Source organism: Colius striatus, chromosome 1 (genome assembly GCF_028858725.1).
Source record: "Colius striatus isolate bColStr4 chromosome 1, bColStr4.1.hap1, whole genome shotgun sequence".
In the NCBI taxonomy this organism is placed as follows: Eukaryota; Metazoa; Chordata; class Aves; order Coliiformes; family Coliidae; genus Colius; species Colius striatus.
This window is the reverse complement of record NC_084759.1, coordinates 65,056,425-65,074,796: the sequence shown is the minus strand read 5'-3', so window position 1 is coordinate 65,074,796 and position 18,372 is coordinate 65,056,425. Positions and strand designations below refer to the sequence as shown.

At 41.9% G+C, this 18,372-nt stretch overlaps 1 protein-coding gene across 1 annotated transcript; it reads left to right on the top strand.

The window, feature by feature from the left end:
* The first annotated feature begins 399 nt into the window (after nucleotides 1-399).
* IL1R2 (interleukin 1 receptor type 2) lies at nucleotides 400-15,868 on the top strand. The gene is made up of 9 exons (XM_061988491.1): nucleotides 400-426; nucleotides 1,950-2,077; nucleotides 2,187-2,445; nucleotides 5,448-5,622; nucleotides 7,024-7,198; nucleotides 8,427-8,492; nucleotides 9,737-9,872; nucleotides 12,158-12,303; nucleotides 13,612-15,868. Exons 1-9 carry the CDS (start codon nucleotides 401-403, stop codon nucleotides 13,737-13,739), a joined length of 1,239 nt encoding a protein of 412 aa, XP_061844475.1. The 5' UTR covers nucleotide 400; the 3' UTR covers nucleotides 13,740-15,868.
* The last annotated feature ends 2,504 nt before the right edge of the window (nucleotides 15,869-18,372 follow it).

The following is an 18,372-nucleotide window of genomic DNA, read 5'->3' as shown; positions in this document are numbered from 1 at the left end:
TATGTTTCTCATGAAGAACTTGGTAAACCACATTATGGAATGATTTATTTAGCTGCTGTCAATGCTGCAGGACACCTTCCATGAGAATTTTTTATTTGAGATAGTGTGTGAAATAGTCATGTGAAGACCATTCATCAGCAAAAGGGAAATTTAGTCATATATTTAGCGGTCATTTCCCCTTTTTTTGGGAAATCCAAACACATATTTTCTCTCCCTCTGTGTCTCTGTTTCTCTCACCCTCACTCTACGGAAGGAAATAAAGGTGGATCTAAAATGTCAGTTGGTTGTGACACAAATCTGATTGGGCAACGAGAGACACATTTCCACTGCCCATTGAGCTAAACCCTATATAAGGTCCTCATCAGTGATTTTCAGCCTCATATCTTTCCATCAGAAGCCAATGGCAGAAAGACTGCAGAAGCACAGGTGGGTGAATCCAATGGAAATCTAGGAATTGAAACCTCTCCTAGGCCCTCAGATTGTGTAGGCACCTAATCCAGGTGCCTAAAAAAGAGGGTCTACAGCTCCATGTCAAGGCCCTGGAAGCGCTTGCAGGGGTGACCCGTGGTTATGAAACAGTATTATTGAGTAAGAGGTTGGCTTTGCGGTGTAGTAGAGATTCCAATAAGCTGGAAATAGTTTATTGTAGTCAAACCATCAGGTGTGAGATAAATAGAACAGAGAGAAACAGAACAGAGAGAAATTTGGATTAAAACCACATGATAAAAGTGAGTATGATGAGGTACACAGAAGATGCCTGAAGGTGAGTAGCTGTGAATATGAATGTGTTGTATTGGTAGAAATGTGTTTTTGCTTTTGGATACAATTTGACATAGCTGTTGGGTCATTTAATGTTAATTCTATGGAAAAATCATAGTGTTAGGCTAATGCTGAATGCATGCAATTTACATTTATGCATAGAAAATGGAAGAACATGTAACATGTGCAAATGCATACTGTGTTGCACACAAATACATAGAGCATAAACCAGTACACACACACACGTATGTATATGTATAATGTTTTATGTATTTTTGCCGGCGGTACACTGAGATCAGACATAATGAACTGAGTAGCAGCAGCTGAGACCTGGTGGCAGATCAGAAAGCATTCAGCGATGCACCAAGAAGCTGCCTGGTTCATGTCAGGCCAATACAAATGACAATTAGTGAATGACTGGCAGCGGATAGTTTTGTTTCTCCACAGTGTCACCGTGTTTGGTTTTTAGGACAAGTTGTTCAGGGTTTTCCTCATCTTTCTTTTAGCAGGGGTGGTAATAGTGTCCATGCTGAAAACCCCCTTGTGCACAGCCAGCAAGATGAGTGTGCATGCCATGGGAGTCAAAGTTTTTTGTCCCAAGAGAATTCTTTGTTGGAGACTTTGAAAGCTTGACTGTGGTTATATCAGGAAGTTTGCCTGCAGCCTGATCTATGATAACTGGCTCACTTTGGTAGCCATAGTGGGGAAGATAAAGTGACACAGGATTTAATGAGGGCCACACAACCTTGGGAGACACCTGAAGTGAGAGCTTAAGAGACCTAAAGTTTATTCTGATGCATCTTTGCTCCTGTATTCACTCAAGCTATGCCACTACAGCAGACTAGCAGTGGCCAACCCACGCCTTAGTCACATTTTATTGCAAAATAAGTAGAGCTAGATTTTTCCACCCGTAGCTGTCACACTGAAAAGACGTGGGGACAGCAGCATCTTGTGGTATGTTGTTTGCATCTCCTGGGGTGAAAGAAAAGGGAAAGAAGTGGTGTGTTTGTGCCAAGTCAGATGCTCTTGTTCCACAAGTCAGCCCTCATAAACTTCATGAAGAAGACTTTCTGCTCACTAACAGTGAATCAAAGCTCACCAGATCTGGAGTGAGGAAAGAGTAGCTAACTCATAAGTTAACCTTGAGTATTTTCATTGTATCTTCTGTCTTGTAATAACCTTCCCTGTAGATTTCAAGACACTTTCCCTCTGTCTTCTCCTGATTTCCTCTGGGAAAAAATGTATGGAATCTTCTTTCTCCTGGTGACATGTATAGTGAGTGCCTCTGCTTTCAGAATCCAGCAAGTCAAAAGCACAGGTAAGGGAATGGGGGTTTTTTGTCTTCTTTTTTTGCTTCTGTCTACCTTCTCCTTTCTTCTTAATGTGCCTGGCTGACAGTAATATAAAAATATCTCTGATTTATATAGAAACCTGCCCAGATCACACCGTGTTTTACAAACACTACTATGAACTGCATGGAGAACCTGTGGTTCTGAAATGCCCTTCCCCCAGATACAAACATTTGGATTTTTCTGCCTTGACCCCTAATATCACATGGTATAAAAATGGTTCAAAAACCATGATAGCAGGAAGAGACGAAGATCCAAGGATCTGGGCAAAAGGAGATGCACTCTGGTTTTTGCCAGCAACACTAGAAGACTCGGGAGTATATATCTGCACCAGAAGGTGGGTATTCAAAAGAAAATACAGTAAGCTAACAAGATTATGTCTAAAATATGTTAGTTTGGTTCATGAGTTTAATTCTAGTTGTGTTCAGAACATAACTAGATAATTTCTTCAGTTACTTTATTAGAGAAAAAAAATAGTGGAAAGTCAGAACTCTTAAATGCATTGTGTAATCTCCTGTAGGTACATATATAGAAATCTAGAGAAATCATGACACTGGCTACGCTCTCACAAGGAAACAGTGTATGTGACAGTTTGGGCTCTCAGGTGTGGGGCAAGTGGGGACATGCTGCAGATAGGGAATTCTGCAGAGTGTAACCCTCCTGTTACAGCTCCAGCAAAGCAAATAGCCTTGTTTGCACTTCCAATTGCCTTACAAGCATTTGAAAAGGCTCTGAAGTGACTTTCTTCTCCCCTCTTCTTTATCTCTGGTATTTACTTTTCCTTTGCGTCATATTTTAAACCAGACCAGATTGCCTTGTTTTTGCTGGAAGATCTGTCATAAGACCCAATGTGTATTTACTAGTCTGGGAACAGACTTACGATACCACAGTGTGTTGTGACTTGGTCATCTTTTTTCTGAGTGTATGACATTCCATTATACAGTTTCAAAAGGAGTACCATGATCTGAATTTGTAAGGGACTGAGGAAGCTAAAAATGCCTGTCACCATTAGAGCCTAAACTCCATAAGGTGTTTCAGGTCCTTGTCTCCTTCCAGCTCCTCCTTCCAGTCAGCTTCCCAGTACATCCTTGGCTGGGGTTTATAGTGGAAAATATACCTGCAGCTGCCTGCATAGAGCAGAGTTTCCTTGCTGTCAAGGCGCACCTCTTGAGTGACATATGTCAACTCAGCTCAAGAGGGACAGGGAACTTTTAGAGAGAGGCCAGCATGAGGCCACCAAGATGATGAGAGGACTGACTGTAGCATCTTTCTTGTGAGGAGAAGCCATGGGCCCTGGGGCTGTTCAGCCTGGTGAAGAGCAGATTGAGGGGGGATCTCATTAATATTTACAAGTATTTGAAAGGTGTATTGCAAGAGGATGGGGCAAAATCTTTTTTCTGTAGTGATTAGTGATATGACTAGGGATAATGAACAAAAGCTGAAACACAAAAAGGTCCGCTTAAACATAAAGAAAAGCTTCTTTCCTATGTGGGTGAGAGAGTCCTGGCACAGGCTACCCAGGGAGGTTTTGGAGTCTCCTTCTCTGGAAGTTTTCAAAATCTTCCTGGACGTGTTCCTGTGTGACTTCATCTAGGTGGACCTGCTTTGGCATGGGGGTTTGACTAGATGATCTCTAGAGGTTCCTTTCAACCCCTACCATCTATAAATCGTGATCAGCACATTGTATTGACCTTTCCACACATCTCAGCAGCAGTTGCATTGGTGGGGTAAAAGAGAAGAGCTTGACAGTAAGGCCAGAATAACAAAAGTTTGCAAGTATCATCCTAGAGCACAGAGTAGTTGCCTGAGACTTTGAAGGCAACTACTTTGTTTTTTAATCTCCTTTCTGGACTGTTCTGCCTCAGTTCCTCAACCTGTAACACTGTGGTAGTGTTACTGACAGCCACAATAAAATGCTGTGAAATCTCTTCAAAAAAGATACACAAGATCAGAATGCATAACTTCATTGCTAATGTTATTACAAGATTAATAAAGTACAAAAAAATTGTATTTTCTTTGCAATTCACTCATCCAGGGAAGCCACTGGAATTTTTTCCAACACTCTGTAAAATGAGGGTAGAACAAGTGATCACAGATCTCTGCATCTGCTGAGCAAATATTTTGGATTTAGGCATCTGGCCTGTTGATGACGGCCAGTCACAGTGCCCTAGAAGTACTGTAAGTCTGTCTGGTAGCAGCCTCCAGCTGCTTTCCAAGAGGTCACAGCCATGACTCACTGGCTTCTCGGGGGTCAAGCACTACCCTGGTTAGAGGCACCTCTGAGGCAGCCTTTGGAGGTTGTAAAGGATGTAGTTTAAGCATTTGTCTCCCTCAGTTTGGCCCTACTTGGGACTGGAAGCTATTGTCACTTTGGAGAGCATGTCCAGAGATGGATAACAAAGCTGGTGAAGGATCTGGAGCACAGGTCATACAAGGAGCAGCTGAGGGATCTGGGGCTGTTTAGCCTGGAGAAAAGGAGACTCAGAGGGCACCTTATTGCTCTCTACAGCTACCTGAAAGGAAGTGGGGGTTGATCTCTTCTCCTTGGTAATGAGTGATAGGACAAGAGGAAATGAGCTCAAGCTGTGTCAGGGGAGGTTTAGATTGGATGTTTGGAAGAACTTTTTCACTGAAAGGATTGTTAGACGCTGGCACAAGCTGCCCAGGGAGATGGTAGAGTCATCATCCTTAAAGGTATTTCAAAGACTTGTAGATGAGGTGCTGACTGATATGGTTTAGCAGTGGGCTTGGCAGCATGAGGTTAGTGGTTGGACTCAATGATCTTAAAGGTCCTTTCCAGCCAAAATGACCCTATGATTCCATGCAAAGTGAAATATTGCAAAACTTTAAAAGCAGCATCTTCTTTTCTATACAAAATAATATGTACTCATAGAAATACCTACTCATTTTTCAATAGTAACTGCAGATATGTTCTAATATGTGCTTTAGGCTTTTTATTTCATTGTTAGGTCCCAATCATGAGGGTTTTCACGGTCAATACGTCTTTCAAGGAAATGGTGGATGATTCATGACACAACTGCAACTGTTCAGGCGAACATGTTCACTCTCCTTGCAAAATTAAAATCATGCCATAGCCTAAGGGTGCACAGCAAATTTGGTGTACAAAAAAGACTGAAACTCTGAGGCAGACATGTGTCAGCAACATGTTTAGATTGTGCTAAAAAATATAACAGTGATTTTCCAGCAACCCTTCTGATACTCAGTCTTGGCCTCTCAGAAACTGCTGAAGAGGGAAAGAGAACAAGGAGGAAACCCAGGGTGCCACTCGAACTCCTCTCGTTGCTGGTAGCTGCTCACCTCTCACCCCTCTGTCTGCAGGAACTCCTCCTACTGTGCAGAGGTCTCCATCCACCTCACCGTTATGAAGAAAACAGCTGTTCAGGAGATCGCCTATCCCCAGGTCCTTTTCACTTTCACCACTGGAAAGATCGTTTGCCCTGACTTATGGGATTTTGCACCAAACAGGACAAGCCTGGAGCTCAAGTGGTACAAGGTAGAGTCTTCATCTCCTCTTTGTGCAAAGCCTAATCCAAATCTGTTTGTAAAGGCATGTACTTCCCTTTCAGTTTCTCCTGAACATCATGTTAAAGAAGTGAGCACAGCACAATATGCAACAAATTTGAGAGAGGATGTATAGACTTAAAGAAAGGTTAACTAGGATGGACTCGGCACAGGATGAAGTGATCCCACATATTATATGCTGTCACAGATGGTGTAATTTTTTAAGGCTAGATTACCTGCCGTAACTGGTTTGCAGCTTCAGATGAGCACCCTCTTTGGCACTGTGCTTCCTTTTGTGGCTCCTCTGGTGAACCACATGAAGTAGGATCTCCCAGTGATGCTTCTTCCATCTGAGCTGTTCAGATGGGGTAACTGTCATTAATCAAGTGGAATACAACATTTTGAAGTAGTAGATTCATCACACATTGCTGATAGTGTTCTCTTGCCTAACTTATCCTTAACAGTAGATGGCTTTTCAAGCAGACAAGCCTGGTTTTGCCTGCAAGGTCAAATATCCTTCAGGCCATCATGCTCAACCATACAATCTTGCACTAGACAGCAAGAAAAACTTACATTTGTGTAATACCTTGAGTTAGTTTTTACTTACACTCCCACTCATGAAGCTATCATTCTTGCCATAGGATATAATACCTAGGCTGGCTTCATACAGAGGTGCCTATATTGTGATTGGTGCCATATCAGCAAAATATCTCTCCTCAGGACCCTCTTCAGAAGAGGGTTATAACTTACTTATCTCACTAAAAGGCTCCCCCTTCAATATGGTTCTTGTTACAACTCTCAGGAAGAGCCTTGGCTTCATGGAGAAATCACATCGTTGTTCCTAGCAGGGCTCCAACCTCTGTGTTTAACAGAGCCTTAATGATATAGAGCAGGAATTTATCACAGTTTATGAGATCATGTAGGGTAAGTAATAGTTTTGTGAAAATCTGCCTGATTACTAGTATTTGTCTTTGAAAGTTGTCTTAGAATAGTACTCTTATGAGGTCACGGATGAAAAGTAATGAAAACCTTCATTGGTTTCAGCTTAGAAGAGTGTCTTAGATGATTACTCTTCAAAGGACTCAGGAAAGAGCCTATGCTATCTTTTCCATCTTAAAATGTGGACTTTACTGAAAAGCTACACACACACACATTGTAGACAGATGGAAACAGCAATTCTTCACACTTCATGTAGTGCCTCGGAGCATTTTAGAGATGGATACACATTGAAGGACTCGCCTTTTGGTGGAAAAGTGGAACTGCTCGGATTTCCCAGTGATATGTGAACTTTTAATTACAGAATGACAGGAATAAGTAATTTTATCTGGAAGTTACATGGGGTATAACCACACCTACCTGAGCCATAACATCAGTTGTTGTCTTTTTTTTCCAGGATGCTCTGCCTTTAGAAGACAACAGTGAAAAATTTATAACTCTGAAAGGTTCAGCTTCTCTGATCGTGACTTCTGTGCTACCGACAGATGCTGGCTATTACACTTGCAAGATGTCGTTTCCATTTGAAGGTGTGATGTATGAAATCACCAGAACGATTCATTTGGAGACTGTTGGTAAATATTGCCCCCCTTAAAACGTTGCAGTGCTTGGGGGGGGGGGAGGGGGGGGGTGTGGAATCCCTTCTTTGTTAAGGAAACTCATGAGAGGACCTGCTAGTCAGCACCTCAGCACTGCCTAGGGCAGGGGGACTCGATGGGTGCTTGCTTTGACACTGCCGAGTTTCCTCCCCGGCAACCCGGGGCAGGGCTGGGGGTCGGTCCCCCTTCTGCCTGACTCGCAGCGAGAGGCAGAACGCGATGTTGCAAGCGCCTGTGGTGGTTAAACCGAATAATTTACGACTTTGGGCAGTGGTGGGTGAGTGGGTGTCTGGGTGGGTGGGGGATGGCTCACTGCAAAAGGCTTCAGAGGGCTTAGGAGGGAAAACACGTAGTACTCGCTCGGGATGGGGGAAACCCAGAGTTTCGCAACCGGGTGAAACCGCCTCGAGCCGCCGGCGGGGGGCGACGGGGCGCTGCTGAGTGTCCGGAGACAGGCAAGGGAGCCAGTGAAGGGTCTGGAGAGCAAGGCTGATGAAAAGCGGCTGAGGGAGCTGGAGGTGTTTGGTCTGGAGAAGAGAAGGCTGAGAGGAGACACGATCACTCTCTACAACTACCTGAAAGGAGGCTGTAGAGAGCTCGGGGTCGATCTCTTCTCTCCAGTAATAAATGATAGGACAAGAGGAAATGGCCTCAAGTTGTGCCAGGAGAGGTTGGACGTTAGAAAGAACTTTTTTCACTGCAGGTTGCTAAGTTCTGGCACAGGCTTCCCAAGGAGATGGTGGAGTCACTATCGCTGGAGATATTTAACAGCCGTGTAGCTGAGGTGCCGAGAGACGTGGTTCAGTGATAGGCTTGGCTGTGTGAGGTTAGTGGTTGGACTTAATGATCTTAAAGGTCTTTTCCAACCAAAATAATTCTATGAAATACGGGTGCAAGATTCTCGACTCTCACTGCTCAAAAAAAGGCCCTTGCTTAGCTTCTAATGCTACTGTTGCTTCCAAGAAACACTCACTTGCCATTCCTTGTTTCAGCGTCATGCTGTGAGCTTGATACTATCTATCACCACAAACACAAATCTCTATGATTGAAACTGGAACCTCTCTCTTGGACAGCGGGTTTAATAACCAAATGCTTTCTAGGGAGAGGAAATAGGCTGAGCAAACTGACACATTTCTCTGCAGTTCTGGGGCAATGCCCACATTTTCTGTTCTGCTAGAATTAATTCTCTGTTCTCCCTCTCCAGAACAAGAAAAGAGAATTACTCCAATAATTGTGTATCCAACACGAAAGACAACATCAGCTGCTCTTGGTAAGGCCCAAGATCATTTTTGGAAACATCTAATCAGGCAACAATTACAGCAGGTCCTCTTACAGTGTAATTTGTTGGCATAAATTGTTACAGTTCTTTTGGTGTTTATTATATTAGCTGAGAGTTGGTACTGTAGTAGGTTTTTGGTCTTATTGTCCATAACTAGATGGACAATAACTAGACATTGTTTTCCATGTAGGAGAAGCTGTAGGCTTTAGCCACTAGTAACAGAAGAAAAATGTATACACTTAGATTGGCTGCTCAGAGTCCCCCTCCACTAGGAAGTATACTTTTCAATATTCCTTCAAGTCAGTCTAGGTTATCTGGTAGCTTCGAATGAGCCATCAAGCTCTTTGGGACAAAATCACATCTTCATACTGTTTGAACTACACAGTTGTTGTTGAAAAGTACCTTGATAGGATCTCAATTTTCCTTTGAAGATTATATTATGATAACAAATTTCTGTTGCATTTCCTCTTCCCGGAAAATGACAGATATATTTTACTCTAAGCTTTTTATAACTAACTTGGGTAGCATACCCACACACACGCAGCTGTGTCCTATGATGCCTTAGTTTTCCTTGCCACTTTTCTTTCCATCAGCATAGGACTACCAGGTCTTTTTATTTTCTTTTTCACCGGTCTAGCTCTGTGGAGTGTTTTATGTCCCTTTTATCACCATCTGCATAGATATAATAATAGGATGGTTTGCATTATTATGCCCTGTGTTTTCCATATACTATAAATATGCACCAGTCTGAAGGCTCTTTATCCTTAGCTCTGAATTATGATAATTACAGCAACATTTCTGATTTTTGTCATGATCCCTTTATCTGTGGTGGTTCCATCTTGAGCCGAACGCTCTTGCTCACAGCACCTCTGAGTGAGGCTATGCTGCTGGCTAATGCAGAACAGTAAATCACAGCATGCCTCATAGGCTGCAATATGTCAGGAGGAGCAAGGCCACAAGAACACGACTGCCTCCTGAGGAATGTGTCTAATGCTGACTGTTGCAATGGGAAAGTAATTCGGTTAGCAGCAGGAAGGACTGCCAAATTGAAGGGTCTTTCTGCCAAGGAGCAGAGAATCAAAAGCGATCTGAGGCTTAACTTCAATTTTGAATGTAATGGTGCCTGACAGATGTGGGAACTTGATCTCTCACTGGACATGTTGGTTTTCACCAAGAGAAGGAATAGTTCTCCATATGTGTCCAAATAGTTTTTTTAATCTTTCTTTTACCAACAGGCTCCAAGATGACTCTCCCATGCAAAGTGTTTATTGGACTGAGCAGCCACAGCCATACAGACGTGGAATGGTTAGCAAATGACACCGTCATTGATGTGATTTACAAGCAAAGCAGAGTTACAGAGGGGGAACGACAGTAAGTCTGGATGAAAATGTTTCCTTGTGCTGTATTAACCTGCAGCATTACAGACATTCTCAGTGGCAGGTAACAAAATGGGATACGGACAGATCTAAAGTGAAGATGAGTGCTGAGAAAAATACCAGGCAGACAAAACCCCAAATCCAACACAAGTAGGGTGAAACAGATTCTTTATCTCTATTTTTCATTCATGGTACATTGCAAATGTGCCAACTTCAAGGCTTAAAGTTGAAGCACATTTTCATGGGCAGCTGAGCTGATGTAAGAGCTGATGGCAGTGGAAAGTGAAGGGACTTCTCTTATCTCTCTCCTTACCCTGTCATGGAAAAACGGCCACATCATCTCCCTGACATTCATTAGGTTTTCTGAAAAACACTTAACACAAAATTATCCAGTGGCTTTTGTTGTTTTGTTTTGTTTTTTTTTTTTTTTTTCTTAAATATCATTGTTTTTTCCCCCCCTAGGCTTGTTCTTTTCCATATTATTGTGTTAAACTGACTCACAGAGGCTCCCAGTGAAGCACTGTGGGGGGTGATGATGGAAGGGAGAAACACAATGTCCCACACCCTCTTGTCTCTTGGATCCTTCTCTCAACTGCTTCATAGCTGCATACCTTAAGGCTTTTCCAGCAGCCTCATAGCTACATGCCTTAAGGCTTTTTCCACTAGGAAAGAAGAGAAAAGATGAGCTTTCTGTACCTGTGACATGTGACCTGAGCAGTGCTAACTTGCTATGTTCAGGCATGCTTCTAGTGCTTTGCAAATGGGAGGTAAACCTACGGGCTGAAATCTCTTAATTGAGGCCAAATTAAGAACAATTTGACATGTTTTTTCTCTCATTTGGTGAAGCTGAGAATGTCCACAAAGGTTATCACCTTCAGCTGGGTCATGGTGACTCTGCCTGTACTGATGGACAGAGCTGGAAAGGTTCCTGGGCTCTCGGATGCCATTGCCTCTGCTGTTTATGGTTAAATGACTTACTCAGCAGCTAGCACCATCTCAAAGAGCTCCTAACTATCGATTAGGCTTTACAATGGGGCAGAGACCATTCCCAACAGAGTTTGAGGATGCCACATCCCTATTTGGAGGGACAAGAGTGTGTAACAGTTATGGGTATGAGCTCATTTTGGCCCTTTGGGGCCATCAGTGCCAGTTAACATGTAGCATGATGGAAATGCCCTGGTCCTTTGCAAGAGACAGCTCCAGGTGAGCTCCTGTCTTCTGCATGATGTTAAGGCAGATCTTGGGCAAAGATCCTGGTCAAAGGCTGGACTCGATCTTAAAAGTCTCTTCTAGCTAAAATGATTCTATGATTCTATGTGCTACTATGGTCTCTGAAGGCTTTAGAGCAGCACACGCACTCTTATCTGAACTTAAACAAATATTTTTATTATTACTATCACTATTGTTATATATTATTATACAATTGCACAAGGAGAGGACCATGCCAACTATGGCTCATGTGGAGCCCACAGTGTGTGAGACAGCCCAGTTCTTCTGGAAGCCCTCAGAATAGCAGCAAGGCAAATAGGTTGAAATGCCACCAGGATAAATTCCCCATAGAAATCTCTGGCAAAGCACCCTGGTACTGCTGTGTTGCTGCCTTCCTGCAGTCAGGGAACGCCATTGCTACACTGCACAGCAGACTCATTATCAGATCATGACAGATCTGCTTCAGCAACGATTAAGACATAGCAAGAAAGAATGCTTTACTGCAGCTACAAAACCACTTTCCAATAATTGGCCTTTCCAATATTTGGCCTGATGAAACAATCAAGTTGAAACAAGCTGGAAACTTCCTAGACAGTTTCTTGTGTTGAGCTCTTGGCTTTGGGTGAGTGATAGACAGGTATGGTGGTTCATTTTGCTAAGTGAGCATTTGGAGAGCTATGTTCTCCATATGTCCTCTTCCACCTGATAGGACTAATATCAGAAAACTAATAGGTGATCAGAGAGAAGGAATTAGGTACTTCCACAATGCTGTGTAGAGATCTCAAACATAGGCAGAATTGTGTTTTCGTTTCTTCCCTCCCTTAATTTTTGCAAGACAAATGCAAACTTTTTTTTTTTTTTCTTGTAAGATTGAACAAGTACAGGATGGGTACTAATTGCTGGAACTCAAATATTTGGTGCAACTGTGCTGGAAGACACAAGAGGCTATTTGAGAAATGAGCAAATATCCAGTTTTCTTGCAAGGTGCTCAGAATGAACACATCAGAGAAAAGACAGCTTATATGAGGATTTAACATAAACTTTCTTTTCTTTTTTTTTTTTTTTCTCCAGAGAAATTGTAGAAAATGGTGAAAACTTCATTGAAGTGCCACTGATTTTTGATTCTGTTGAAGAAGTGGATTTTTTTACAGACTTTACATGTCTGGCCCAGAACATATACGGCTACCAAGTACTGCCAACAAGAGTCAAGCAGGAAGGTAACTGGTTTGGCAGCTTATTTAGAATCATTATTATAATTATTATAATGCTAAATTATCATCATCTTTTCTGCAGTCAGGGCTAGGATTGGCATAATTTATTGCCTGAGGAAATTGGTGGCCTCTTTCACCAGTAGCCTTTGGAATAGCCTATTCAGAAACTACATGTTCTGTGGGTCATTTACTGACATCAGGGATAAAGATCTGTGTTGGTATGTCTGTTCATTAGATGGGGTTCCAATTTAGACACACTTCATGAAAGTGGTGGCTCCAGTGAGACTACTGGCAAACACCCACTGGGTGCAGCAGGGCCAGATCTCTTCCAGTTCTTTAACAAGTTGGGGAACAAAAGGCAATAGCAAAATAAAAATCAGAGTGTTCCTTCTCCTCATGCACAGACTGCTGCCAAAACAACAAGAAGTGTAAATTATGATGGGTGTTGTTATTTTGGCTCCTAGTCATGGGAAGACGAGCCCTAAGCTCAGTGTAATTAATGTTGCAGTGTGCTAGACCATTGGCCAAGAACCAGCTGTGAAAAGTGTGGGAAGCAATAGTAATTGTTTCTTTACGTGACGTTGATGACTTACCAAAGCTTGCTCACACTGTGTTAGAAAGGCATATGAACATTTACAGTCTTCTTTATGAGTTATAGCTCATGACTCACTCCAGCATCCTGTGATGAGGGATTCGTACTCACTTTACTAGATGATGTAGTGTCCTTGTCTTCCATGAGCTACACAGGTGTTTCTACAGAAGATCCATGAACCTATATAGACTGGAATAATTCAAACCAGTCTGGAGGGACAATGGTCTTGGAAGGTAGCTGCCTTTTGGGAAAAAGCTCAGAGTCTTGGCTTGATTGATGGCAATTTTTAAGCCACTCTGTATGAGGAAATTATTCAGACAGCTTGAGGGTGGACTAGCTCTTATGTACTCCCTCTCCATGCTGTGCTTTTATTTCCTGCTTGGAGTTTCTCTGCTTTCACCAAACTAAGACAGAAAGCTTGTAGCTACTCTGAGCAGCGGTTGAGAAGAGTCACGTGTGTGCAAGAGGATTCAACTTTGAAATCCCACCCTCTATTGTTTTCCAATTCTTCCTCCCACCTTCAAAAACCCATTTCCCAGAGCGCTCAATCAATAAGCCTCTTCCTTTCACAAGTGATCAACCCTGCTGGAAGGTTAGCTTGCAGACATCCTTATTGTGATTTTTCCTCTTCCTCCTTGAACTTAGAGAACTATGTTCCTGGGAGGGTGATGGTTTTGAGGGCTTTTTTAAAAAAATATTTAATTTTCTTTCACTTTTTCCAGCTGTCGGCCTGTCCTGGTACATTGCAACGATTCCCTTTGCGTTGGCCTGCGTGATCATGGGAGGGGTATGCATACACAAGTGTTGGAAGCGGACTGCTGATAAAGGATACACAGTAGCAAAGGTTTAAAATCCTCTTCATTCTCCAATCACCAACAGAACAGAAAACCATCCTGGCCATCTTTCACTGTGAAACACAGAGAGACTTTTCAAACCAGACTGCTTTCCCAGAAGATGGACACATATTGGCTTTTTTCTTTCTTCTCTGAGCCTTCCACGATCTGATGAAGTTATAAGTTTGCACTTTTGTGCTGTCTAAATGCAGGAAATCTGCTTCTGTTGTTTTGCAGCTAAGGTGCAACATGTAGAATTTTGGAACACAGAATACCAGGAACGTGCCCTGTATATGGGAAAAGTAGGGAAAGGGAGGTGCTTTCACCCTTTGTAATTCCAATACCATTTGGGTTTTGTGGGTTTCTTTTGCATTGAAACCCTTATTTTTTTTTACTTCAGTCTAAAAAGAGCCATTTTCCCCCTTTTCCAGAGCCAAACACAGTTGTCATGGCAACTTTATATCTGTGAACTTTTCTACAGAAAATGTAACTTTTTTTTACTTTAGTTTTCCTTAAATGGACTCTCTCAGAATATATCTCTCCTCCAGAGAGAACTACATCAGCATAACAGATAATTGCACACTGGAGAATTTGGTTCTGTTTTATCTACCAATATCTCATAGCCAGAGATGCATATGCAGCTGTTAACATGTTATCTTTGCCAAGAAAAGAAGAATTTGGAGGGATATTTTAGTGTTTCGAGATCATTTGTGTAATATGAAGTTTTTCTTCCTGGAAGTGATTGGACAGATTAGCAGTAACAGTGTACAGTCTTGCCCTTCTGTGCCTCTCACACTTTCATGACTGGCCTGGTTCTACTCTCTGATACGAGTGTAAAAGTCTGGCAAAGATTCCCATAAACAATGAGTTGGCAAAAATGAGTTCCTTCAGGAACCTTGTGTCCTTTGTAGTGAAGCATGCAAATTGATTACTCATGATGCAAAATGCTGCCCATAACTGTATTTCAATCTTGACATAAACCAGAAGAGAGCGATAAGTCATCAGTGACCATGTTGTACTTTGAGGATCAGCATGAGCAGAATGACTGGGTTACTTCATTATCCAAGAGATAACACCTATGATAGCAGAGAAGTAGTTCAGTCATATATAATCTGTTTTATCTTCATCTGTATGGGAAGGGAAAAGACCCAGTCTTAAGGTCTACATTGTTACAGACCTGTAACTGACATCTCTCCCAGACACTGAAGAGAAAGCTTTTTGTTAAGCAAATCAGCACAGAAGTTTTCTAAACTCTGTAGGGAAAAAAATAATCAGGAGGAACTTTGGCTCTGAAGAAACTAATTGTAAAGTAAGAATGTTAGAACAGCTTGTGGTCCCACAAATCAGGCAAATGAATGGCTTACATCCATCTGGGAGAGGCTGTAATCTAATTCCTTTCCACCATTATAGCTGGTTCTGAGTTCAGCTCAATAATTATTTGGAAGGATTTTAAAGACTAGGATGTGTCTTGAATTAAGAAGCTCCTCAATCTATTAGCAAGAACTTTCTCATTTTATGAGTTTTAAGCTGAACTCTCCCTTTAAATATTTCAAATGTTTGCTGTGAAAATACAGGCACAGAAATTAGATTTCTGGCACAATCTGAGTCAGTGGCAACCAAACAAGATCACAGGACTTACTGTTTCCAAGTGCAAGGTTTTAAAGATGATGGTAAGGGATGTGTACATTTTACAGGCAGATGGGAAAAAAGTGTCTGCAAATGTGGAAAACAGTCAAACTACTTGGATATCTGTTCCTTGAAGGAAGAAAACTATAGATAAACTGACCGTTGCTGGAAGGAATATGAAATATGTTTTAGGTACATCAGGAATGCTCATTTTTATCAGTTTCTAGTCTGTAACCGGAGAACAAATTAGCTTTGCCAATAAGCGTAACCTTTCAAAGTGTGACTTGTTCTTCCTGTTCATCTGTAGTGTGATAACACATCTGGAGGTAGGTGTGCTTTTGGATTTCACTAAGTAGTGGAAAAGAAGTAGAACTTCTGGTATGTGGAGTATCAGTGCTCTTGGAGTGTCAAAAAGATAAATACCCCAGATCCTCCTCCAAGCTAGAGGAGAAAGAAATGTGAGTGTGAGATAAAATAAGGCATGCAGAAAATTGATGTTGTACAAAAAATTAGGCATGGAGAGGCATCTTGAATAAAAAAGATTGTCAAAACCCAAATGTTTGTCTTTTATGGTGTGACATTTGCTTCTCTGACTGCTGGTATAGTAATAGTCTCTTGTCACACTCAAGAGAGACCAACTCTGATTGGCCAAACTCACTTCCTGCCATCACATTCATGGCTATCCTTGGTCTGCAGTCCTTCAGGCATGTGGTCAGCCGGTATCGGGTGATCTTTCTCTGCCTACCAGCTGTTGAAGTATTGTGTGTCCCCCTCCATGTCTTGTGAGGAAACTCCTGGAACTGTAGGTTAACACAGGCTGTCACTGTGGGAATTTAGCATCTGCTGCCCAGGTAGGGATATCTGTTTAATTCAGCTTATAAAAGGCAAAATTTTTGTCTGCTCCTTTATCCAGTCGACATTGTCACTGTACTAAGGTAGATCCATCCCAGGAAATTCAGAGTCATTAGCCTCAGTGTGCTTTGAGGAAAAAAGGTCTTGAATATCAGGCACAATGACACTGGGGATTTATTTCTACTGGTTTATAATCAGACCTGAAAAGAAACATAATATCAGGGAATGCCACTTCACATTGCAGATTCAGGGCTCAGCACCACAATGTTTCCCTTCAGAAAATTTAATGATGTAAGGAGGACAAGGCCATGTCATCCCTGGGACTGTGTGGGTTTATAGAAATCTCTAGAAAGCTCATCTGTCTGCAACAGCTTCAAAGAAACACCTACAGAGGGAAAGAGCCTGGTGTCCCATTGTCTTGGCATGAGTTAGCATCCAAGACAGAGGCAGTAGTTCTTTTCAGGAAATATGAGTCCAATTAACAATTATTTTCTTGTTTTACTCACATACATGATGTTGATGTCAGCTATCCGTTAAGTCGACAGCATAACTAATGTTTGACCAGAGTAGTACCTAATAAAAGAAGTTAACATGTAATTTGGAGAGCACCAACTAATTAGATCTGATGATTCCCAAACAAAACCTTTAAATAAATGTGGGAGCAAATGGAAATAAGAATTGGATCAGTGCACAAAGCTGATCTTGGCAGATCAAGATAAGAAGATTACCTTTTTATTAATTCCAATAGCTGGGGAGGGAAGGTGTGCATGCAGGAGGACAAGAAATATGTGAAATACAATTGCAAGGAGTATTGCTTTCAGTATAAGAATAGTTTGAAGACTATTCTGACTCAAGTCTGCAAAGTAAGATGATTTGTTTTGGCCAAGGAGACCAAAACAAATAGAGGAATAGGTCTTATGTTTTGGAGCTGGGAACTCCTTGTCCACTCATGACCTTGAAGCTGCTAAAGATAGCAGCCTTCATGCAGCCAAAAAGAATACAGCTGGTCTAAGTGAGCCATTGGTGTTTCTTCCTTTACTCAGTGGACAATTATCTTTAGGGCCTAAAACAAATGGAATGAATTGCCCTATAGAGATGCCTGTTTTTTTCCACCAATTTAAGACAAAGTGAGACAAATTCACCTTGGATTACAGTAATGGTTGGTTGTGGACCACTGGATTTCAGGTTATCAAATAGGTTATGAAAAGAAATAGACTTAAGCACAGAGATACCCTTTCACGTCGTCGTGGCTGCTGGACTTTCTTGGGAAAGAGTTTTAATGCTGGCAGCTCCTTGTGCAGAACAAGGACACAGGATTATGCTACATTAAAATACTTTAAGAAGTTGTAAGGCAGGCACAGGGGTATGTGTTGTGGAATCCAGCATAAGAAGCAGGCTGAAAATATCTGGTCGATGTCTTGGAAAAACTTTTGTGGCTCATGAACCATGGTGTGGTCATGAAGTGCCACAGCTATTAGGGGAAGAGAAGAAAAAGCTACTGATTGTGTGTTGCTGAAGTACACAGGGCCTCCCTGGGACCAGAAGGAAGTCTGTTTTGGGGCTGTGGGTGAGCTGGAGGCTCTGGAGCAGGCAATGGGCAGTGGAGATTGCCAGCCCTTCCAACAACACTCAGCCAGCTCTGCTCCTACTGCTCCTAGCAGGCCAGAAAAGATATTATTATGTATGAATGAAATGTCATAAAACTTAGCTTGCTGCCAGTGGACAGGCACAGGCTGTCAATAAGAAAACCACAAAAAATGTATATAACTCATTGTTCTGTTTTAGTGCTGATTCCACTGGAAATGATAGTCTATGTGATTCTATTCATTAGCTAGTATACACAATGTAAAGAACTCAATAGAACAGATGAAATACAGCACAAGTCAGTTTTCAAGAAGGGCATATTGTTGTCTTCCTGAAGACAGGGAGAGCCAGGCACCTCATAGTAATAGGGAAACTTTTAAAAGCTCACATAAATCCAAGCTTCCTTGCTAACTGCAAAGTATAGTTTGGCTTTTAACAGTTATGTGCCGCTCCTACCAATTTTAGATTTTTGCACCAGTCGAAATTGTCTACAATCTGATGACAACTTCAGGTATAAACAGCAGACTCCTCTGTAGAGTGTGGAAAAAGTTGATCTCTCAGTCCTGATAGGAGCTGAAGATTCTCTCT